The sequence below is a fragment of the Rhea pennata genome, chromosome 11 (assembly GCF_028389875.1).
Source record: "Rhea pennata isolate bPtePen1 chromosome 11, bPtePen1.pri, whole genome shotgun sequence".
Taxonomy (NCBI): domain Eukaryota; kingdom Metazoa; phylum Chordata; class Aves; order Rheiformes; family Rheidae; genus Rhea; species Rhea pennata.
Window position 1 is genome coordinate 23,551,985 of NC_084673.1, and position 25,265 is coordinate 23,577,249.

The 25,265-nt window shown below is 47.2% G+C and overlaps 1 protein-coding gene across 4 annotated transcripts in view; it reads left to right on the forward strand.

The window, feature by feature from the left end:
• The window catches only part of MID2 (midline 2), a 167,750-nt gene that overhangs the window by 116,704 nt on the left and 25,781 nt on the right, over positions 1–25,265 (forward strand). For all 4 annotated transcript variants that reach the window (XM_062584485.1, XM_062584484.1, XM_062584483.1 and 1 more), the window contains 4 exons: positions 4,484–4,591; positions 16,538–16,686; positions 18,214–18,341; positions 19,569–19,712. In XM_062584485.1, the coding sequence (XP_062440469.1) occupies positions 4,484–4,591; positions 16,538–16,686; positions 18,214–18,341; positions 19,569–19,712 (529 nt within the window). The remainder of the gene's footprint in view (positions 1–4,483; positions 4,592–16,537; positions 16,687–18,213; positions 18,342–19,568; positions 19,713–25,265) is intronic.

The window sequence follows — 25,265 nt, forward strand, 5'->3', positions numbered from 1 at the left end:
GAAAGCAGTTTGTGGAGAATAGACAACTTGTCCCTCTGCTTGGATTACATCATCTCTGGAGCACCATCAGGCTGTGATCCAACTCACTTTTTCCTTTAAGCTGGGAATTCAGTTTTCTCTAGACTTTCAAGATGGACACACAGGGACCTGATGGCTCAGAAGGTCTGCCAACTGACAAAACCCTGGTCACACACTGGCACTGATGGTTATAATTGTGCAGAGCTGGGGCCCTGGAGTGACTGCTTTTAGTGGCTGGTATGGACAACATAGGCATCTGCTTTGGAGACAGGTTGGGCTAGTCTGTCTAAAAGCATTCAGTCACCTTATGTTCATGGACCTGGGAATGCTGTAGGCACTGGCAAGATGTCTTGGCCCACTACTGGGACCTGTGTCACAGCATCTAGCTTAACACAGACAGCTCCCTTGTACTCAGGATCAGTAATGTTTGGGCAGAAAGGCCAGTGGCCTCAGGAGGTCTGGGTTCCTTCTGAGGAAAAGGAAATCATTGCTGCATTTCCTGCTTGTGTTTCTCTGTTCTATTTGAAGCCTTACTGGACAAGCCTGCTGTGACATCCTGCTGGGAACACAGCTCTGAAGCCATGGGCATCAGGCATTTATTTATTCCTTCTCCAAGAGTGGAAAGGCCATCTTGATTAGCAAATATACATCTTTCAGAGCAAAGCTTCAGAATTAGTTACTAAAGAGTCCAAACCAAATAGAGGAGCCACCCGCACTGCAGCCTTTGCACTGGTGTCTGCTGCTTGCAGCATCTGTCCTTTCTGACAGGGCAGTTAGAGACTCTCCTTGCCCATCAGGCACTCTAAACTTTATGAGGTTCCACACAAGAAGTAATTCTAGATACTTATTTATCCCACTGCCTCTCTGTATGTCCTATTTTGGCGTTCCTATGTCATTGCTATTATGGATGAAAAGTCTTTTCACCACCAAGTCCTCCCGTGCCCTCTCCACACCTACCAATTTCTAATAACAAGGCAAATGTACCAGAATCACCCTCTACATCTCCTCTTCACCTAGCTTCAAGCCCTGTCTGCTTTAGAACAGGATGTCATTCTGGGCAGCAGGAAAGACATCAGACCCCTGTTATTTCTGATAGAGTTATTGCTATGTTTATCATAGTGGAGAGAAGTTGGCTCAAGGCCAGTGGCCCCTTTCTTCATTTGTGTTCAACACTGCATCTTCTTTGAGCACAAAATAGGATCAATTGCAGAGAGGCAATACAGTCGGGGCCAGTAATGCCTTGCAGCCTGCAGAAATGACTTGCTGCCCTGAATGGCTGCCACACTACCATTCAGGGCACTTGACATGCCTTTGTAATATTCTTTTTGGTAGCCACTGCTGTTATAAGAGGACTTCGTCTCCTACCAGAAAAACTCCGGTGAGTATGAAGACATAGCAGCTGCACCTTTTTATGAATTTATGGGAAGCACCTCAGCCCACACAGTCGTCTATTCTTCCTTGCCTTGCCTGTTAGCCCTTCTTTTGGGTTCAAGTAGTGGCAATAGTACTTGCTCGATGCTTTCATCCTCATAGCACTTTGGGTGGTAATGTACATGTGTATTTGCCTTTGGGAGCCAGATGCAGAGGACAGGAGGGAGCAAACCCAGGCTTTTACTGTTTTTTGTGGGACACTTAGGTCACCCTCATGTGCAGAGGGCCTCATGCTTCCACCACCACTGGCCATGGCCCTATTGCCATGATGCAGATGGAGAAGAAAAACAGAGGGGGTCAGGAACTTTGCCAGAGTTAATTGCTAGCTGATCTCAGATATAACTGAAGCAGTTTCTCACCTGTTGATTTAAGCATGTGAACAGCCATGAAGTGTGTTGGTAATGCCTTTGGATTGCCTGACTGATCGATATTGTGTTGTTCAGAAGGGGAAGGGAGAGCAAATGTGATCTTCCCATGGTCATGTTTCAGTAGATGGCAGGCTGCAAAATGATCATCTTGGCTGATCATCCATGGTGCTGAGGCTATGGGAAGATCATGTTTGATCCACAGAGGCCAGAGCATGTCCAAGCCAGTTTGCAATAGCTAATCAGGCCTAAAGGTGACCTTCAGGGAGTGCCTGCCAGCCTGATTGTGTTATATTCAGTTCCCTCTCTGGGCTTCACAATCAGGTGACCAGATCTACACAAGATCTCCTCTTCTTCTAGCTCAAATCCTTCCTCTCTGTTGTGATGCTGGAAGGCAGGGCTGGAGGAAGAACCAGTTGCGCTGTATAGCTGGCTGTGTTTCTTTGTCACCAAACCGTGAATACTAGGAATGAGGTTAGGAAGAGGGGAACATTACTGGAAGTCTGGAAGATGAACAGATGTGATTATGGAAGTACTGTTTGATGCTCATTCCACTGTTCCTTCTGGTGTGGGTCCAACTGGAGCTATATGTCTGAGAGGGACACAGTTCCACTGGGAAACACGGCTGGGAGGGAATGGTGTGGGGAAGAGGTTGCAGGTTTTCTCTCCAGGGTCTCCTCATTGTCTGTCCATAGCAAAATCCATTAGGAGATGCTGTCCCAGTTCTGAAAGCAAACTGCAAGCCCAGTAAGCAATTTGCCTTGAGCTGGTGAAAGCTTGCTTGTGTCCAAATGCTATGTTCTGGACACACTTATTGCCAGATATTTATACTATAAAGAAATAGGGCTTTTCAAAGCAGCAGGTGCTGTCAGCAGCATCTGGTACTTTTTTGGAAGATAGTTATTTCTAAAAAGCATGCTCAAACAGAGACTCTCAACGTTCAGGGCACTGATTTTTGTTCTTTTCCAAGTGGTGGGACATATAATCTTAAAAGCAAGTGAAATAAAGGATAGGTGGAGGTGGGGGCAGTCAGAAAGGACTCAGTGAAATAGGTTTGATGGGTCTTGTGCATCAGTTTCTGTCCCAACTGACAAGTGCTACCATGTGGCGTGGCTATGTGAATGGCCTCCTGGCATGAGCCCTGGCCCCAACAGAGAGTTGTCACAGGGCCATTGCTGTGAGAGCTGGTGCAGGAGGACTGCAATGACCAACCCTGCCTGCCTGTACTGGGCAGCCCTGGCACATCCTGCCCAGCGGCTGTCCAGCTCGCCCTGCAGTGTGGATTGAAAGCCGCATCTGAGGAGGTGCTGGTGCTTCTTGAATCCTGCTGAAAGCATCCTGGAGGGCTGGGAGAACAAAGAGCTTTCCTTTCCAGGGCCATTCTTGCACTGCAGAACTTGGGGGTCTAGCCCAGTGCAGTAACCAGTGGGAGCAGAGGCAGGGTGGCTACACTAGCCCAGGTGGCCTGTAGCCACTGCCACATAGACCTGATTCAGCCCTTTTATTAAGACTCTGCCATGAATTTCCTGAGTGTTGTCTTTGCAGCCCTGCAGTATTCCTCAGGCCCCGTCTCAGCACTTTCCCCTCTCCCTTTCCCCACGCAGAGCAATTGCTTTCAGGCCTTGCTCTTGTGGATACTTTGAAGTTAGAGCTGCCCCTCTGCGCTCAGGCCTGAGGTGAGGCCATGCTGCACTGCTGACCTTGCTATAGTAAGCAGGGTCTTCTCATTCGTTTTTAAAATCCTTCTTCCTTTAACTAGCAAACGAATGCTGCCTCATTTTAGATGCATCTGCTTGTGAGAAAGCTGTGAGGTCTGCTCAGGAGCAAAGGGCAGAGAAGCTCTTTTCTTCCACAAGCAGCCTGTGCCGCTAACCTCAGAGCAGGCAGAATAACCTCCAGCTGCCCCCACTGCTGGGGAGGGGTGGAAAAGGAGTCATCTTGTGAAAGCAAAGAGCAACCTAAGCCTAGCAGCAATATAACCATGGCTGTGTACTGCTCCCCAAAACCAATAACCCTGCAGAGGAAAGGGAGGTATGCAGGACATATGAAGAGATGCATGAGCATTCCTGTGCAGGGCTGTTTCAGGCCAGCAGCGAGTATAGACACTGTCTGGTGTCCTGGACACCACTCCTGGACCCTAGTTTTTTTGGAAAGTGATGCAGCCATGATTGTGAGATGCTGCACCCCCAGCAGGGCTGAACCAGCCAGTGCAGCAGTGTGAGTAGGGGGAGATAGCATTTATCCTGCGTGTGATCTGCCCCAGGTAATGGGGAAGGGACAATATCTGTGCCCGTACTGTCATGCAGCATGGCCATGTCACCCAGCACTGACCCTGAGTGCACTGCCAGAGCACCAAAGAGCTTAATACTGCAGAGGCTTTTGCACCTCTCCCTGGCCTTTTCCTTCCTCTAGCTGAAGTGGAAATGGATACAGAAGTGCAAGCCTGCTTCTGCTCTTGTCATCTCTGCAGCAGTGAATGTTATAAGACTGTTAGGTCCTGCCTGGCAGCCAGTAGACCCAGGCTCAGAATCTGGGGCACCACAGGGACCTGGCAAGGGAAAGCCATTGCTTCTCTCTCAGTCTGAGCTGCAAGAGCCACTGGAGCTGCCAGGCTAAGAGGCAAGTGTGTCACCTTCTAACAGTGTGGGGTTTCTGCTGTTCCTGGCTAGGTGAATACAGCCATGCATGAGGCCAAGCTGATGGAGGAGTGTGATGAGCTTATGGAGATCATCCGCCAGCGCAAACAAGTCATCGCCGTCAAGATCAAAGAGACCAAGGTAAGGAAGGCCAGCTCAGGGTTTCAGAAGAAGTAAGGGGTGAATGCCTGATGCAGTGGGGGAGGCATGAGTGCACGAGGGCCTGTCTGCATCCCCAGCTGCAGTGAGCTGACCTCCTGTGCCATGGGCCAACTGCTGCTGCCTCGCAGGCTCTGTCCCTCTTCTGCAGGCACATCACAGCAATTCAGCAGCCTGGAATGCTGGAATGTGACAGCAACACGCAAAGGGCATTACTGTACAGTGAGTGTTGCCTTTCTACTGAAAGAATTGTTCTGGACAGCCATCACACACCTTCCTCTCCCTGCAATGAGTGCAGGTAGTGGGTGTGAGTCCAGGTATCCCTCACTGCTGCTGTCCCCAAGGCTCCTCTGCTGAGGACACAACCGTATTAGAAAGGTCATGGCTAGAGGAGGGAAAGCGTGTTGATTAGCATGATAAATTGATGCAGTTGCTTGCATTAGTCCAGACAGCTTCCTCAGGGGTTTTATAACACTATGATGTTAATATAATAATGTTGAATTAATATTGAAAGGCCATCTTAGTTCTTCGCTGCAGATAAAGTCACATGTTCTGCATTGCAGCTTAGCCTTAGGCAAGTTGGCTTTTCTGGAGTTTTGGGGTGTTAGGACTTTTTATCCAGCAGTTCCAGGGGTCCTAGCTTTTTACATTTGTTTCCTTTCCGTGGGTAGAGGCTCAAACGATCATCTGTGCTTCTTAAATTAAAGCATATGCTAAGTCCAAGTGAGTTCAGTTGCTGTTAGTGGTGCTGGTACTTAAACCTTTGACTCTGTTATTGTAGAGTCTCCTTCCTACTGTAAAGCGTGACTCCATCTCTGTCCAAATGGCTCCAATGGGAGTTTATAGTATGTGAGCACAAGCTGTTTTCCTTTCTCATTGAGCTTGAATATACGCTCAACTCCAGCCAAATGAATCCATCCCAGCACCAACATTAAGTCAGAGAGCTCTTCCTACTTGGAGTGTCATCACCCAAAATATAGACTTTTTGTGCAGGCAAGGGGTTGGAAGTGGGTTATGCTATGTGCATGCGTGGGAGAGGTACCCAGTGTACCTGCTCCAATTCCTGCACCCTCAGTAGGAGTAACAGCTTTAACTTGTATGTGTTTTTAGCCTAGCCACTTAAGAAAGCGTACCTTACGTAACGGTGCCGTCTGCTAGTACATCTGCCTGTCTGCTTCTCGGTTCCCACCCTCTCCCCCTAACATCTTTTGACCCTGTTGTCCAATTTCAGCCACACTTGGCAGAGGGCTAAAAGTCTCAAAGATGTTACTTTACTACAGATTTCATGAGAATTATCAGCTGGGTAGAGGAGAGAAGCCCTGATCAGTGCCCAACAATGGAAGGAGATGCAGAGCTCAGTGGCTTACAAATTCACAGGATGTGAGCCAGTAAGCTTGTGACCATGCAGCTACAAGCCCAGCATCTAGCCTGGAGAAGGATGTTGGGAATGTGGAAGGAAGCTAGAAGTACCAGGGAGAAGAATGGCAGATGGGGGAGGTCAGGGGATGCAGGACAGAGTCCTTAGGACTCATTAATCCCAATAGCTGGGGAACCATTTGTTGGCTTTGCAACATAAGCTAGTGCAAAAGGGCAGTGAATGATATTCAGAAGTGCAGCTGCACCAAACCTTTGGAGACTCACCTTCCAAGACATGATAGCACTGGCATGGTAAGGCCCAGAGCTGGTGCTGCATGCCATCCACTGACCCAGCACCTCCAGGGGAGCAAAGCAAAAACTGCGCTGCTCCTGCAAGCTTCCTAATTGCTGTCCCCACTCACCTCCAAAATGCCCAGGGCTGCTGAGTAAAAGTCCTGGTCTTTCTCTGCCAGCATGCAAATTGCTTTGCAGGAGCTGCTCCTTAGTAAGTTGCCTGGAAATGGAAATGAGCTTTTTTGCTAGTGAAATTGGACTGGAGATGAAAGTGTGCCACTTTGCAGCACTGTAATGAAACCCACGCTGCCATAGCTGGCAATGCTGAGGCTGAAGGAAACGCAGCTCAGTGCCAGGCTGTTTGCAGGCCAGTCTGTGTTTTGCTCTCAGCTGTTCAGAAATAATGCAGGGAATGAGACATCTGGAGAACTGTCGAGGAGACAGACTTTCTCCATCCTCTCAGCAGCGTAACACCTATGAGAATGAACTCTATGATTCCAAGTGTGAATGGGAAGCAGCCTTTCCTAGGAGCTCCAGCCTCAAACATTTGACAATATAAAAAGCCAAAAAAGGAGGAAGTACTGGAGACTGCAGATATTTTAAAGCACTCAGACTGCAAAGTGAGAAACAGTGCATTTCTGGTGAGTTGCCATTTAGTTTTCCATTTGTTCTAGGCTGTTTTCCTGGCAAATGGCCAAATGTATGGTGCATGTCACTGCATTGAACAGCTTGATCGCAGTGGCACATGGCTTTGGAAAGAGTGGCATCCCTGAGCCAGGGAAGAAAAGTCACTGCAGAGGCAAAAATGTCAGGCCAGCAGTTCATTCCCAGCCAGAGCTAAACTCTGCAGGCATTGCTTACGTTAGAGTTCAGCGCTAAAACAACATTCCCCTTTCACAACAGCAGCTTTGAAGGCTGGCACAGCTTGGGGTTTCTTTGAGTTAGATTTCAAACCCAATAACCTGAATAGATTTCAAACAACTCAGTTGGAACAAAGCCAGCCCTCCAGGCTAGGTTCTGCTCTCACATGGGTTTAATCCTACCGATACCCACCTGCTTCCCTGCTCACCGATAGTGGGAGAGCAAACGGGGTCGAGAGGATGCCCTTCTGCCTCTTGGTGCCACAGAAAATGCTCACACTGCAAATGAGCCTCTCTCTTTCTCTCTCATTTATAGACAAAAATATATTGGGTATCCAGATGGAAATAGTGCATGAGCTTGTCCATCTCAGAAAGAGGAGAGGCAAGGACCATGACTATGTTTCTCTGTAGAATGGAGCTCTGAACCTGGGTGATAACGGGGAAGACAGAATATTGTGATGTTCACCTGTGTAGTGGACCACAAAGTGGGAACTTGATCTCTGCTCCTCTTTCCACACCCTCTGCCAACATGGAATTTACACATTGCCACATCAGACACCTTAGAGGAAGGATGGCATTGTAAGATTTAATTAGAATGAACACCCAGAGAGGCCGTATGGAGAGTGAGAATACAGTGCATAGGTATGCAATGGACATAACAGTGCCTTGCAGTTCTGGGAGGAATTAGGTGCTCCATACCATGTCTGTGTCACCTGATTTAGCAGAAGGATAATGCTGTGAGGATGAGGCTTGGGAGGGAGCAGCAGCCTGAATTTATGCTCAGTCAATGGTGGGAGGAACAAGATGCCAGAAGAGGAGTCAAAGAGGGGCTGCAGCTCACAGGAGGAGTTAGCAAATCCTCCACGCTCCTGGACAAGGCATCTCCAGGGACTAGACTGGGAATGCTAGGCTCTTTGACATAAGGAAGCTGTGTACAGCCTGTATGCATCTTGTATTCCAATAATCCTAGGAAAAAGCTCTTCCTGGATGTATCACATATGTCTTTGGAAACCTACCAAAGGCTGGATGCTGGAGAGTACACGTGCAGCACCTGGCTCTGAGTACAGATATGCCCAGCCTGCCGCACATGGTGGTGCTCAGATATATGTTTTGCTGTGGCTTGGATACCATCACTGATCAAATGAGCCCGTGCAGTGCCCCAGTGAGATGGGAGTTGCTGCTGCTCATCTGTAGTGAACATGGTACCAAGGCAGTGGAAATATATGGGAAAGAACCAGGAAATAGAGAAAATCACTGGGGAGGATGAGAGAGGAAGAACAGGAGAAAAGCAGGTAGTTGTGCTGCCTTGAAGAGCACTCTGCTACAGCTTGGATCTGCCCTGCAGGTGCCAGCACCCATGCCACCCACTCGTGGCACTAGCAGGTGCTGGAGTCACAGCCCAGCTCTGCTGGGTACAGGCCAGGGCATCTGCACCAATTTAAGCCACAGCAGAGACTTTGTCTTTGATTAATGCATCCTCACTACCATCTCTGGTCATTCCTGGGATGTGGCCAAGGAAACGTGGTCTCCCCGTGCACAACTGGGTCCTAGGACTGTTCATATTGAGAGCAGGGGTTCTCCCTGTTTTTTCCCACCTGTAGCTAATTGCTGTTTTAAGGCTCCTGTAGTTCTTTCTTGAAACAAAAATCTGTTTGTTTCTCTTCGTTAGCCTCTCTTTGGTAATTTTTCTGATCAGTTTGGTCATCAAATGAACCATCCATCAGCCCATTAAGTCCCAGCAGGAGACTCACTTCCTTGTGTAAATAGTCGTTTTGAGTTCTGTACAGCTGCTGCTAGCTAAGATGAGCCTGCATTTCCCACTCAGTGCCTCTGCTGGCATTTCCTCCCATTACAGATGCCCTGGGGGGAGGCACGACAACCCTTTCTGTGATGTTACTCATCAGCATGCTGGGCCTGTCTTTACATGAAGCTAGTAATTCCCTATTAGCAGTACCCCAGTTTCAGAAGATAGTATTGCCCCCTACTAATATCTGGAGTTGTCTCTTGGACCATTTACTTATCAAACATAGCTATTAATAGCCATATCACAACAATATGATCACAGGTTACAATAAATCAGAAGCTATAATTGGTATAATACTCTTTGCCTTTCCCATCCAGCAAAACATTTCTGCTAATCTTCTGTACTTACCTTTAGCCAAGGGCAGAATCCAGCTGGCTGTCAGCTTCTTACTATTTTCTGTAGTTGGTCTATGACACTTGTACGTCTTCCTGGTTCCCCTTCTTGCCTGTCATTTATCCAAACTGACATCCTCTTGCTCTCTGATAATTTTGTTCAAAGCTATGCTCCGATGCACTGTAAACTAGGAAGCGAGAAAGACATGAGAGGCAAATGGCAGTAGATATGGAATGACCCACACCATCATTTTAGATTCTGTATCCCTGGCTTTATTCATCTGTATCTTATCCAATAAGCCAGCTGAGTCCTCTGCTCTTTGGATGGCTGTTTCAAGTCTTCGCTGCCCATCGCACCTGCCCTGAATAGTGCTGTGCTAATTGCAGTCCCAGGTTTGCAGCGGGATGATCAGAGGTGTTCATTCCAGCTGCGAGGAACCCTGGGCTCCATGCCCCATGGAGACGGAAATCCCAGTGCACGGGAGCCAGCATGCATTTCTGAGAAGGGACTTTTGGCGACCCCAGCTTTTCCAGGCTCGAAATTCAGCCCCTGAAATGATGGAATTGAAAGAAAAATCATGGGATTGTCAAAAGTAATCAGTGAAAGAGTCTTTTCAAGGGTTTCCTGTTTCTGAGCCTCATCAGGTCACGTTCTTATGCTTTTTTGCTGCAACAAGGAGAGAACTGAAGCAGATATAGAAAATGACAGCAGACTTTCTGATGCAATCACTTCACTGCAGGAGCTGTGACTTTAAAAATAATGCATGAGAAAGTGGTGAGCCTCTGGCAGTGCTGACACATTAGTTATGGTATGGGATGCATCTCCACATGGATGTTCTTCTTAGAGGCGAGAAGGGTAGCAGGGCAGCTTTGGTACAATTACATTCATTTCAATTCTCAGCAAGAAGCAGATGCAGGATCACAGGTCATCAGAGCTCTCTGCCCTCCTTTCCTGGGAAGAAACAAGGAGAGTTAATATTTAGGAACAATTTTTACGTACTTAAGGGAAATGTACCCCCATTGTCTTAGGTCTTTGAGGGGCCAGTAGCTTCCCCAAGAAAAAGACTGGATATTTGGTCACACCACTAAAAGCCTTATACATTTCTCAAAACCCATGAGCTCTGAAGACCTGCCCTTTAGCAAAGTCAGGTTTGTAGTCCTAATTGCAGAAAAGCCCAACAGGGCACACAGCACCTGGCTGCTGCAGCCTGAACACTTGGCAGAGAAGAGGACACAGGACTCTGGGGACAGTGTGTGTTACAGCGAGCAGTGTAACCTCTGCCCTGTGTGTTTCTCTCCCAGAAGGGCTTTGCTGGGTGGCCTGGCCTCTGCGAGGGTTGCAATCCCCCTCGGCTCCAGCATGTTGCAGTGACACTTGGTCTCAGTGATGCAGCACAACGTGTGCCAGCTCAGCCCTTCCACAGCAGCACTTGAACCATGGAGAAGGTTCTGCAGGGCTGGCCTAGGGCAGTTGGCTCACTGCTGCTCTCACCTCCTCACTGTCAAAGTCAGGGAATTAAATATGAAGACAAGACAAGGGCATGGTGGATTTTAAAGCGAGGTTAACACCAGTGCGCCTGCAGGGCTACCTCAAGCGGAGCTTACAGAGCAGCAAGCCTCTCTGGTCATGGTGGACCATATCATTAGCATCCTATGTTTTCTCTTTCAAATGCACCATTGCAAGCAGAGGTTTTCCCATATGCCTTGGACCTAACCTACACCCTCTGTCACTGTTCTCTTTATGCTCTATCAGTGCATCCAACTTGTGACCCACAGCTCCGCACTTCCACCTTTCCTGAAATGGTCATGTTTGGGATCATATCACTGAGTTTATGCATGCTCATGTGCCTGGAAGAACAAAGTTTTGATGGTAGGCAGGTTCTGGCTGCAGAGATGTCCTCTGTGCAGAGGTAGTTGGTAAGGTGGAAAGGCTCTTGAGGCTGGGCACAGAGCCTCGGAGTCCTTGCCAATCTGCAGTGGGATTTGGAGCCTCTTACCATAAAAGACATGTGCTGCATCTGTCCCACAAGCCAACTAGAACTGGCTTTAGGCAAACTGACTGCGCAGCCCACATCTCAACTCTGATGAGCTGCTGAGCCTTTATCCAAGGGTGCAGACATAATTAGCACCTGGAACAAGCTAGCTTAGGTACACGCAAGAACACCTTTACCTGCCCAGGAGCACCACAGAGGGCTGTGCATGGCAGCAGTAGAGTAAAATAAGGTTTAGCAGGAAGGCCACGGGAGTATATTGGGTATGTGGCAGCGTGTGGGGTCCTGAAAGGAGCATTTATGAATTCACAGTGCATTTTCTACTGCTGTAATTCAAACTACATGCAAGAATAAGTCAACAGTGAGTCACAGCCCATGACTTTTTGCTATAATGGAAGCAGGCACAAGTCTGTTATTGATAATGAGGTTACTTCAGCCCTCAGTAATGGTAACAAATCTGGCATAAATCAAAGTGTCATATGGCATAACAAGTGCTACCTGTTTCATCTGATCCTGCTCCCATTCACCCCTGCCAGCAGCACACGAGCTCTGTGTGTGCATGTGTCTGAGCATCTGGGAGTTGTCAGAACACCATGGGGGGAGCAGAGCTATTAAACCGCAGAGACTTGCTCTCTTGCCTCCTTCCCTCTTCCTGCTCCACTCTTCATGTTTCTCTGCAGCTGTCCAGCATCTTCTATATTTGCTGTACTCTGCTGCTGCCTCTCTCATCTGCTGGGAGCCACATGACATGGCCAGAGCTAACATGGCGTGGTCATCCCAATCCACGATCTTCTGCGCAGCTCCACCTGGTGCCAGAGGTGATGGAACAGGAGCACGAGAGAGACAGCAGCCCAGAGTCACACCAATGGGCTTCAGAGGGGGACCCAAGTGTGGAAATGGAGACCCCCCCCCCCAAAGAATTAGGAGAAGGAGCACTGGCTATGGGCAGCAAATCTGATGTGGCATAAGTGCCAGGGTCCAGCAGATGTGTCTGGCAGATGGATGGAGCTAGCAGGGTACCAGAGGCTCTACAGGTGATGGCAGTCCTCCTCATCTCACTGATAGGCCCCTAATGATCTCTTCCCTGATGCTGGCAACACAGTGGGCCATTCCCAGGGGCACATAACCATGGGTGCAATTAGTCAGCTCAGATCTGGGCTACCAGCCCCTGAGCAAGAGATTACAGCAGGAAGAACGCATATCTTGTCAGCTGGGTTTTACTCATTCTCACCAGTGACATCCTCTCTCCACCATCCCTTATTGCTTTGGGAGAGCAAGGGGGACAGGTGAAGGGACAGGTTGAAGATACACTTAGCTGTGAGGTCCTATCTGTGCAAACCCATTGACCTTGGAAACTGAATGAGTGTGAGTGGCTGAGACTCAATGAAGATTAGGCTGAGATGCCAGGAGCCTCAGGAGAGCAACCTGAAGAGGTGGCGCCTGTCACTTGCCAGATGGGCTCATGATGGTCCCTTGCTCTGCATGGTGCCCAAGCCTTGTACTAGTGTCTGAGCCTTGGTATTGGGTCAAAGTGTGTCCCTTTCCCTTAGGATACAGAGAACTTCATACCTTGACCCTAGCTGTGACTGACTGTCATTTCCAACCAAAGTCTGACTTCACATCAGTTTATTGAGGAACATGTTTCAGCTCCGCTTGACTCAAGGTATTGTTTGGGGGGTTGCCCAGGTGTCTTAACCTATCACATAATTTACCATGAGTTCTCCTTTTACTGCAGCCTGGCGAGCTGCTTCAAGGGCTGCCCAGTGCTGAAATGATGAGGGCTGGCACATGAATATTCCTCTGTGAACCTGTACAATACCATCAGTGGCACCCAGGTGTGTCTCAGGATGCATGCAAACCCTTTGGTGTATGCAGAGGGGTACATAGTTGTGGATTTTTCTTGGCTTGAGATGCTCGGAGTTCATTCATTGGCTTTTATCCCTTGGTTCAATCTATTCTGAGCTCCTGCAAAAGTGCTGAGGGAGCTGCTCAGACTGGGAGCTGATGGAAAGAAGCCTGGTCCCCTAGACCAATGCAAGGGAGAGCAGAGCTGTGGTGTCAGGAAGGGGATTAGCATGATATTTAATTGTAAAAGCACTGACAGCGCTGACACCTTGAAAGAGCAGCTCAAGTATTCTCCCTGTCAGCTCTGAAAGCTCTTGCTCTTGTTTCTTGTCAGATTTTCAAACTGTGGACGGGGGTTTCAGATTGACAGTGTGCTCCAGGGCAGTGGCAGTGAGCGAGGAGCTGCCAAATGAGAAGCTTTGGGAGCCGCTGTCATGGGGGCTTTACAAGGCTCACAAAATGCCCTAGTCTCTAGTTAAAAAAGGAAACAGGGAAATAGTCTCAGGGGGTGAAAAATTAAGCTGGGAGGGGAGAACTGCTGGGCAGGAGCAGATGGGAGGAAGGCAGGCAGTGTGCGTCTGTGCCCAGACACCTCCAAGCAGCTCTACGTGCACTGGGGCAGTGAGAGGTAGGGCTGGCAGGGGACTGTAATGCAGAGGCCACGTGGCTGGTGGGCAGCCCTTGCGTCGAGGAGGGAGCAGGGGAGGGCTGGTGTACATAGGCTTGCGAGTGAGGACTGCAAGATGCCAGTTGCTCCCGTTGGAGATGTGCTGGAAGAATTGCATGTGCATGTGGTAGTATAGGCCAGAGACAGCAAGTGTAAGACTCTGTCATTTCACTCTTGCAGAATGAGTCCAGCACAATGCTTGGTTGCAGGTGTCTTCTAAATAAGCTAAAAGGCATGCTGTCTCGCTGACTGATCCCTCCTACACACACTCTTGGAGGGTTATCATCTGTTTAATTTTAAAATACATTTGTGCAATGCCTTTCAGGAGAGTCTAATGTGTGGTACAGCTGAAGAATACAAGGCAGATGTCCGAAGTAGGATTTATTATTTCTGAACCTGCTGTTTCAAATATTCCCAGTTCCATCTTCTGAAAGATGCTTTCTCCTCCTTTAGGTATCTGGACAGTCCTTCACTACATACACAAACACAGTGGTGAATCAAGGAACAGGGCACGGGGAATTTATATTTCGTTAGCAATTGCCAAGTTGCCCTGTCTCAAGATGGTTTTCCAGATACAGAATAGCTTCCAGTTTGGTCCTTAACGCAATTCCCTTTGTGCTCATACCCTTCCTTGTGTGTCTTTACTGGTGCCAGAGTAGGACCCAGGAGTGTCCACTGAATCAAAATACTGTCTCTGGCTCCGGCTAAGCATCAGCAGCAAGAACAATGGTACGGCGTGTTCTAAACACATGGTATTGATCTCAGCACCTTCAGCTCAAGGCTTTCTTAAATTCCCCTGTGCTCCTAACGAGGAAATGTGTGTTGGCTCCAGGCTCCTCTGTAAAGTCCTTTTTTCCCAGTGGCCTTGTCTGCTCCTGGCTCATGTTTGAGTTTTCCCATTTCCAGTGTGAAGTTGTCTAGTTTTTGACAACTCCTCATTGCTTCTGAATTTTATTCAGTTCTTTTACTGTCCTTTTACCCTCTGCTTGGTATCTTCTGCTTCCTAGCTACTGAAAAGGGAGGGATTCTGGCAGGGTTTGAGAGCTACGTTGTGATCGAATTTAAATTGGTGCAGTCTGATGTGAAATCAGTGCCAAACTGGCTACATGTATGTGTATGCATTCACATAGAGAAGGGGAGGGAAAGAAAGGGATCCGGTGATTATTTTGTTGCTGGAGCCATAGACCTTAATTCAGGAGACCCTACAAAGCATGACAGCTCTCTTGTGTTGTGGAACCATTGCAATTGGTGAGCGACACCTGGAACAATCTGGGGCTTGTGTTTGCTGCTGGAAAGGAGCTACGCTAAGGAAAAAGCATCTCTAAAGCTGTGCATTTCTCTTTCTTACAAAACAGCAGGAGTAGCTTGATTGCTTGATTCTGTTTTCAGTAGGGGATGTAGGGGATGTTTTCAGTAGGGCAGTGCTTCTGTGTAGTACAAGAATAAGAGTTTCTCTTTAAACTTATCTATAAATCTGACTTTCATTCATCTTTGCCCTAGCTGCCTGGAGGATTTAGGAGTTTTGGGGGAGCAGCAGTTAGTTGAGTCATGTTCTAAGAGGACTTTCACCTAAGTACCCTTCTGAACTTGTTCCCTGGTTGTTCAGCACCATGTTCCCCTGTGTATGGGCATGGAGATTTAGCCTAAGAAATACATTTGTTCTGGTTTCTTTGCTTACCTCACAGCTGCTGAGCTCCATTATTTTGCAGAAGAGAGAGAGAGAGAGATGCCATAAAATGCATCGTCTGTGTTTATTCCTTTATGGCTTGTTCAACATTGTCTTAAGCCATCAATGAATATCTTTCAAGGAGTCTTGTGGAGAGAGAAGTGAAGATGCAGGCATAGTTTCTCTGGCATCACTTCATCTCCCATTTACTATGCTGGCTGGATCACATCTGAGTTTCCACTAGATGCAGCAAGAACAGTGAGGCTGTCAAAAGCAGAGGAGGCCCTGTATCCCTGCCCCGAACACTAGTCTGTGCAGGACTCACGTGAAACTTGTGTGGAATGGAGCAGAGCCTGTTCCTGCCACATGCCTTGTTTTTAGATGCAAGTTTGTGTCTGGGCTTGCTTTTTAGCTCAGTGATAGTACTTCCCTGTGTTGCAGGTAACTCACCCATCCCATCTTATTGGAGCCCATAACTGCAGAATGATCTGTGGTGGGAAAGGTGACATTTTCCAGCAACAAGTCTGAGCTCTACTGTTGCTGAGCAATGCCAAACAAGTGTGAAATTTCTTTGCATTGTGCTGAATTATTTTGTAAGAGTGCTTCTCTCCTGGCCACATCTGCAAGGAGCCAGCCCGGATGTGCTGAGGGAGAGGAAGGCATAGTGCAAATAAGACTGTGAGCATTTGTGTAGGAAGAGTAAAGAGAAGACGCATTGTTCTGCTGTTTTGATCACATGTGGGACCTTTAGAATAGCACAGAGACTTTCCCCTGTGGCTTTGCCATCTGTAATCAAAAATTAACATGGGAAGTGTGTTGATGATCTCCCTTTCCCTCCAAAGCCCTTGGAGACATTTCCATGTGATTTCTCCACTTCCCACTTCCACTGAGCAGCTACTGAGGTAGGATGAGGGTTTCTCCTTTGCCTTTCAAGCTCTGCATGTTATGTGCCTTGGGGCTGGCTTAGCAAGCACGCCAGCTACACTGTCCACCCCAGCCTAAACAAGACAGCTTGAGCCAGCTGATTTGTGGGCAAAACTCCCAGGGCTCCTTGCAAATCTTCTCTGACTGCTGATTTCTGGGTATTTTCATTTCCTTCTGCTCCTCTCTCAGGTGATGAAGCTGAGGAAGTTGGCCCAGCAGGTCGCTAACTGCCGGCAGTGTCTCGAGCGCTCAACAGTCCTCATAAATCAAGCAGAGCATATCCTGAAAGAGAATGACCACGCGCGATTCCTGCAGACAGCCAGGAATGTGGCGGAGAGGTGCGTTCACAATGTAGCAGTAGTTAGCAAGTTTGATTCTGGTTGGTGTCTGGGAAATTGGTGACAGCACTTCTTGGCCCAGCGGTAAGGTGTTGTCCTCTGAATACAGCACCCTGCTCCCTCAGAGACTGGTCTGCCCAGGGAGTACTCCATCATCCCCACCTATTTTGCATAAGTCTAAATGGCTACAGCTTTCCTGCATGTTGCACCCAGCCACTGCTGGGGAAAGGATGCGCTTGTTGGCCTCTCTGTATCACTCATGATATACAGCATACTTTCTCCAAGCATCATATTGCTGCCAAGCTGAATAGCCTACTATGTGGTGTGGTGCAGTCAGCAAACAAGACTAGAACAACAAGAATTTAAGAAATATCTGTGAAAGTGAGCTGGCCAAAAACAGCCGGAATACAGGGCCAAGTGAAACATTCAATGATTTAGGTGGGATTCACTAACTAAGTAGTAACTGATCTCAGATGATCTCTCAGGAACTCCTGACTTAGTACCGTGAATTGCTGTAGGGTGAGTCCAGGAGCAAGGAAGGGTGGAGGAAGATCTTGCACCCGAGGCACTTAGTGATTCAGATCTACAGCAGTGTGCCCAGTGGGGTGTTGCCCCTAGACAGGGCTTGAGAAGGTTCTCTGTCATTCAGACTAGAGCTGGTCAGAGCACCCTTAATACACTTAAAATGCATGTAGGTGGGTAGGGACTGTTGGGGTCACACCATCATAGTGTGAATAATATTACAGCAGTAGGAAAGGTTAGCAAAAAATGTCTGCATCACAGACCCAGTCTGAACCTCCTCATGCCGTAGCCTGGAATGGGGAATATCATGGCAGGGCCTAATGAAGTTGACCGTCTAGTGTGCACCGGGGCAAATGTTGGTCCCTGGGCTGAAGAACTCAGAGAAATCCTGACGTGAAGAGAGCTCAAGAGTCTTCAGCCCCACTGCACGCTCGCAGCAGGGCTGTCATCAGCACCATGCCACCCTCCTGGGGAAGGAGCTTTTCCTTATGCCCTATGGGACTCCCACAGCACAGCTTGTAGCATCATCCTTCAGTCTAATGCCTTACACCACCAAGAGGCATTTGGCTCTGTCAAGTCTGCCCCTGCCCTTCAAGCAGCTATCGCTGCTGCCAGGTCCCCCTTCACATCCTCTCTGCCCACCCATCTCCTCCACTGCTCCTCATGGATCTGTGCTCCCAGCTCCTCCCGATTTTGGCAGCCTCTGATAAACTGTGGTTTTTATAAGCCTATAGAGTGATCCTTGATTATTTCAGCGAACAAAGGGGAACGATTTTGTCATTAGTGACACAAGACAAACTAGCTTTGTAGCCCCATTTCTGGGCAGTTGTCACTCCGGTTCTCCTGTGAAGCTCTCCCAGCTAGATAGTGTGACGTGGATTGTTTATGGTGTGTTATGTCACTGCAAGGCAGTTTGCACCTTTTTAATCACTCATCTCACTGCTCTTGGGAGTCAGGAGCAACGTGTACCCTGATGTATATTGATGGTCTCTTCTTTTCTTTCAGGGTCGCCATGGCAACTGCATCCTCTCAAGTTCTGATACCCGATATCAATTTTAATGATGCCTTTGAAAACTTTGCTTTAGATTTTTCCAGAGAGAAGAAGCTGCTGGAGGGACTGGATTATCTAACAGGTGTGTGCACAGACTCACTCCCTACCGTGCGCATCACACTTCATTCCCTGCACATTGCTGAGGGCTGGAAAGGGTATTTTAAAGCAAACTAAATTATCAGTCATTCTCCCCTATTAAACTTCTGTGGGACACAGTGCCATGGCAGCTCTCAGCCAGTGCAGAGGCTTCCATGCCATCAGCAGAGCAGTCCTTCCAGAGCAGAAACACCTTCCACTCCTCAGGGTGCACAGCATCTCCACTCCCCTCTGTGTGTCACGGAGCACCATGGCTTTTCTAGAAGTAAGATGGAAAAGTTCAGGAAGCAGGTCAAAAATTATGAGCTCTACAACTGATAGAGGAGGCTGATGCCCATAAAGAAAAAGTGTGGGGAGATCTAGGAAGGGAAAGGTGAATTAACCAATTACTTTACTTTTTATGCAACATGTCTTTTACTGTTTCTCCTTAGCTGCACCTTTTTATGGGGCTCTTTATGTTGATTTACAAACTCCTGGGGGCAGAGCCTTTGCTGGAACAAAAGAGACATACAGATTGCAGTTGGGTCTCTTGGTGCTGCCATAATACCAATAGCAAGGAATAATAGTTACAGGCTGCATACCAGTAAGGACTAGGAAAGGCTGTTCATGCACTCATGTATCCAGCTGGAGTGAGGTGATGTGCTGGTAGGAGCAGCACTGCTGCCCAGATCAAGAATAGGAGCCTGCTTGTTTATGATGCTGTCTTCTGTAAAATCAAAGGAAGGAACAAAAGCTCTAAGAAGACTAGGCATCATTACTTACATAAATATGATTTTCTTCATGTTTATGCAGGTAAGCTTGGAATGAATGATAAATGAAAAAATGTCAGCTCTATCCAGAACATGTATTGGACAAAATATTTATTCCAAAATTAGTGCCAGGAAGTAGTTTGATTTTAAGAGATTACTCAATTTGTTTTGAGCTTGAGGTGTCAGACTTCACAGTGACAACAGCAATAACATACTCCCTTGTTCTGGCACTCTTGGAAACACACTGTCCCTCAACATTTGCCACTTAGCCCAACTAAAAATTTTAGTGAAGTGGGAAACTCAGCATCACATAAAAAGAGACAGCTGTTTGTGTCATGAGAGACCTGCTCCCAGCTCACTGAGCCCATCTTTATTATTATGGGAGCAAAAAAAAAAAAAAAAAAAAAAAAAAAAACAATATATAAAAAACCTTACTAAACTGTGTTACCTGTGATCTCCTGCAGCGCCTAACCCTCCATCTGTTCGAGAGGAACTTTGCACCGCGTCCCATGACACGATTACAGTTCACTGGATCTCGGAGGATGAGTTCAGTGTCAGCTCCTATGAGCTCCAGTACACCATCTTCACTGGCCAAGCCAACTTCATCAGTAAGTTGCTGCACACTAGCTCTTTCTGGGAAACCACAGTCCAGTCTGGGAAGAAAGAGGTCCTTGATTAGACATGAAGAAGTGAAGGCATTTCAATTCCAGCAGCTGAGGGCTGCTCTCATCGCCGCATCTTGCAGGAGCCGTGGCTCACTGGCAAGAGGATGGGAGGGTTCCAGATAGGGAGATGCACTGACCACCATGGTCCCTCTGCCCTGCTGCAGCCCCTGGTTGCAGTGTTCCACCACTCTCAAGGAGGGAAAACTTTTCCATATGTCTAATAGGATTTTCATCTGCCACAACTTGTGCTGCTGCCCCATGTCCTGTCCCCAGGCACCTCTGCCAACACTCTGGGAACGATGAGGGCTCTCAGTGATTTGTGTGTGTTAGTACCTAATAATTTAGGAAGTGCTATGGTCAAATAGCAACGAATTACCTACTGAGGTTGTAGCATCCAAATTCTCTGGGAGGGTCTGGGCTTTATGGGACCTATCTTGTTCAGCATACTTTCTCTCTGATTTCACTTCATGCTCTGATGCCATGTTATGTAACAGGAGAGCTTTAAAAGAGCCCTGCAGGGCTGAACCAGCCCCCAGGCCTGCCATGAAATCAAGACCATGACCTCTTAAATGCATAGTCCATCCTGGATATTTGTTACCGTCTAGCCAGGCAGGACATTTTCAACCTCAATAGGTCTGTCCTACCCAAAATATTTCCTCCTGAACACATCTGATGTGCTTTAGACATTGAGCAGAGATGCCCTTTGCAGGACCTGGACACATATTGTCACAGATACAAGTTACTGGAGCAAGAGCTGGGCTTTTTAGTACGAGAAATATTTTAACGGTACATTTAACAGCTGGCTCCACTGTCTTGGAAGGGAGGTAACTGGATCCAGAGACTTTCTCCCAAGTTATGGTTGGTTATTTGCAAGGCACCTCCAGAGGCGTGATGGGTATTCAAACAGAGCATACAGGAGAAAGAAAGCTTGTGATTATAATAACTTCAGAGAGACACAATCTTCCCTAATCCTGATGTTTGAGTAGGGTGGATAATAGAAAGAATAAAGAAAAAACAGAAAAGAAAAGAAGGAGGTGCAGGGAATGGCTTATTACAAGTTAGAGGAAGATAGAACTGTTCTGGGAGAGTGTCGTTTTATCTTGGGAATGCTGTTCTAAGGATCAGGAGCTTAATAGCAAAAGTTGTCCTTAGCCCTTAGCACAGGGCAGAGGCTGGTGCTGGGAAGCACGTGGCTACTGGCACAAATCTAGTCCACATCCAAAAGCCATGAATTACTCTGAGAAACGACCTGGAGAAGTCTCAGCCTCATGTCCTTGAGCCCAATATTGCTGCCAGGCCACGTGCCCTTCATGAGCACAGCTGGCAGAGGACATCAAGCCTGCCATTCGGGGACTTCAGTGAAGGCTAAAGCCCAGACAAGCCATGCAAAATGGATGCCTTCCTCCAAGGGCATCATAGGCCATGTTGGGGGGGGGGTTACTTTACTGTTGCTCATCAGACTCACCTTGGTCTTCAGTAGAAGAGTCTGTGCCCCATAGCAAAGAGGAACCAGGAATATTTCTGGCAGCTGCTCTCAGTACTCTGCTGTGCTGGGCCAAACACAATCTGACAATATAAAACAGCATCAGGCAAGGCAAATCTGAGCTGTCTGCTGTTCTGATCAGGCTTGGCATGTAGCCACTCTGATGTTTAAAGTGATTGTACCTACCATTTCAAAGTTGTACATTGACATTAGGGCTGGAGTTCTGTTCTAATATTAGCTAGGCAGAATTCAGCAGATCCTGAATCAGCTGAAGGATTGAACATAAAACGAGCCATAATTGCCTGGGGATTCAAACTTAACAAATATGCCGAATGTCTATTTAATTTCCTCCCCCCAACATCAGCGAAAATGATCAAAACAGGCCGAGGCTCTGATCTTCTTAACACCATTGATATCGTAAAGGAGAGCTGATGAACTGCAGGTTTAAAAAGCCAGGGCTCAAAACTGTGGCTTCCCCAAAGGACAGAGGTGTCTCATCTGCAGTATCTGTTTACTTTTTATCATTCTTCAACGTCATGAGAGTTTTTGAAATCAAAAAAAAAAAAAGAAAGCTGACCTGATTGTAATCATGGAAAAGAGTTCTTTAGATTTCCACAGAAGTGCAGTTAATATGGGAAGAGCATTTCAATCTCTAATGCTCAGGGAAGAGCATTAATGCAAAGGGCTATTTATCAGTCTCAGAAGCAGTGATTTATTTCTTTAGGTTCCCAGTGAATCCTCCAGGTGTCAGAAATACATACATTTTATCAATTTTTGTAACACTGCCTTTTCCCCAAATTGGGGGCTTTTGCATACTGAAGGAAAGTTAGTTCATTGGCTTGGTTATAAGAGAGACTCCAGCGAAACTGCATGTTTCGGTATTAGAAAAAACATGAAAATTTTAACAGGAAAACTGAAATGTATCTTCCAGCTTGTCTGTCCTGAAGTTATGCTTCAAAAAAGCAGAACATCCTAACAGTATGGCTCTTGGAATTAAGTTTTAGTCCTGATTTTATTTAAGAGCACCTACTGTTGTAGGAAATGCCAATAAAATGCTTCAGAATTGGCTTTCGAGGGCTCCATTACTTTATCTTGATTATCAGTAAAATAGCACTGCTGGAAATGCAGTGTCACAGAACAGGGAAATTGTTAAGTGCACCTTAAAATATGCAAGAAGCTGCCAGAAAAAGCTTCTGCTTCAGACTTTCAGAGTTGATAAAAGTTGCATCCCCAACCTTCTCTAGGAGCCTTTACTCTTGTTTTAAAAAACCAGATCTCACGATGATTTATTTCCTTTTCAGAAGAGGTTCGTTATGGTTACCTGGGCCTCACACATCTAGGATTTCCAATACTGAGCTCTTCTAGGGTTCTCCCAGCCACAAAATGTTGCCTTCAGCATTGCCTTCATAAATTGGAGCATGGGAGAGCTCAGCTACTGTTTTGGCTATGTTCTTAAGTGGTCATCAGCTTTCATCTCTGGATCTGGTATTTAGGAAAGAAATGTGGGATATGCTGGTATCACTGAGTTATTTAGGCGGGAAGGGATATCTAAAGGTATCTGGATCAACCCCTGCTCAGAGCAGGGCTCAGTTCAGCATTAGATCAGGTTGCTTGGGTTTTTGTTCCATTGAGCATTGACTGTCTGCAAAGATGGAGATTCCCTGGCTCCCTGGGCTCTGTTCCAGTGTTTCACCACCCTCATCTAGAAGAATGTTTTCCTCATCTAGTCAGAATATCCCTTTTTGCAGCTTGTGTTGTTGTCCCTTGTCCAATTCCTGGGCACCTCTGGGAAGGGTCTGGCTCCATCCTCTCTCCACTTACCCATTAGGCAGTTGCAAGCAGCATTAATATCCCCCTACGTCTTCTCTTCTCCAGACTGAACAGACCCAGTGCCCTTGGCATTGCCTCATACCTCCTGTGCTTCAGCCCCCAGCCAACTCAGAGACCTCCACTGGGCTTGCTCTGGAGCGTCCATGTCTGTCTGGGTCAGGGAGCCCCAGACTGGTCGTAGTGCCCATATGTGATGTCTCCTGTGCTGAGATGAAGGGAGAAAACCCTTCCCTCAGCCTGCTGGCTGCGCTGCTGTTAACACCAACCTGTGGTGCTGCTAGCATTCGTATGGCCCAAGGGATCAGATTTCTGGAGGGATTTAGATGTGTGGTTTGTACACTAATGCATTGAAGATAATGGGAATTAGTCACCTAATTATTTATTAATGTGTTAATTAGTCACACACATTTTGGGTCTGTATGGACTTTGGCACAAGCATTAATAAGGTGAGATGTGTGCAAATACTGGTGATGAATAGAAACAGCAGTGAGTGGAGAGACAGCTCTGAAAGAAAACCAAAAGGGACAAACATCAGGAGTGTTTTCCTTACCCATCTTTGTTAGCTCTTCACAGAGGGACTAAAGAAAACAGCAGTTAACATCTCAGAGGAAAGAATGAATAATATATTGTCACTTGGAATAACACATTTGGAACTGGATGATGAGAACATTTGAGTCCTGGCTGAACTCATGGATGAAGAGACACTGAAAATAGCGTAATGGTTTACATTAGAGCTATAAAAACAGGTCTGCTCCGAGGACAATGGGCTGTGTGCTAGGGCTCACCTAGGAAGAACGCAACGAGGAGGCTTCCCATTAAAGGAAATACCTTTCCAAAGAGCGCACAGTTGGCCTGCTGAAACCATCCTCTTAACGCTGTCTTTAAAGCCAAGAGCACTGCAGGAGTCAGGCATTTTTATGGATGACGAAAGCTACAGTGAAAAAGATTTTTTTTTTTTTTTTTTTTTTTTAAGCTTTGGCAAGAATAGAAGTTCTTGGTCTTCAAGGCCAAGCCCTTATTGATTGTTTTTATAAAGAAACTTGTCCTGGAGGGTAAATAACTCTGAAGCTATTGTTACACAGCCACTTTGTCCTTTCCTATGAAGGAGCCAAAGCTGGCCATTGTCTGCAATGAGATAGCATCTACTAGTGCTTGTTTGAAGGGCGTATGCTCCAAGGAAAGCGGCTCTATATGTGGAATGCAATTGGTATCATATCTGCGTTATTTTGCATTTTGTACTTAAAATAACATTGCCCTGATCCCCTGGGCAATTCCAACCTATGTTTCGAACCAAATCTATGCAAACAGTGACTGCAGCCAACCCTTGTCCTACAACTGAGTGAGCCGCTGGGGATAAATAAACATCCAGCCAGAGTTTCCTCATGGGCATGAGGTCCTGCTGCTCTGACAGAGCAGAGGAACAGCATGGTGGATCTCAAGAAATTCTTTCTGACAGCGAGACTCCAGGAGGAGCTGGCCAGACCTCCAGCTCCTTTCTCACTTCTGATGTGACAACAGAGCACACTCAGCTGGGCAGTTAGGTCACTAGGAATTAATTTCAGCCTCATGCATGCAAGCTGCCCCATGCAAAGTGTCATGCAGCTGCCAAAGGGCACCAAAAAATTGGCAATTGTCAGCCTCCACAAGGATCCCCACGACCCCTTCCTTGCAGCAATCTGCTCCAGCCTTCTTCCTACATCCTCAAAAAAGATGCTGGAGATGCTGCAGGTTTCCAGCCTGCATCTCTGCATACATGCCACCTTCTGCCTCTAGCAGCGGGGACTACACTCATTTGGGGGCTAAAACTTGCTGTGATGTTTGAGCACATGTATGTCTTGCTGCCATTGCCTGAGCAAGTCACCTGCCTTCAGGTCTCTAATATGACTCTGAGTAAATTTCACAGTTTTCTTTGGAGAGGCTTCATGTCCCAGAGGGCTATCTTCAGTGCAAGGCTTAAAACTGGAGGTATTTTCTAGGCTTTTAACATTCGTACACCTATACGCTGCGCTAAGAAGCATGTCTTACAGATGCCCTTTCCTCACAACCCATTCACTGTGTGTTGTTTCGTTCTTTGCTGGCAGACCTTATCCTGCTAGAATCAAGAAGCTTCCCGCTGTTAGGTCTGAGCTTCCATATTTTTCTTGCATTCCTGCTTTTTGCTGAAAGTAGCAGATCCATGTTGT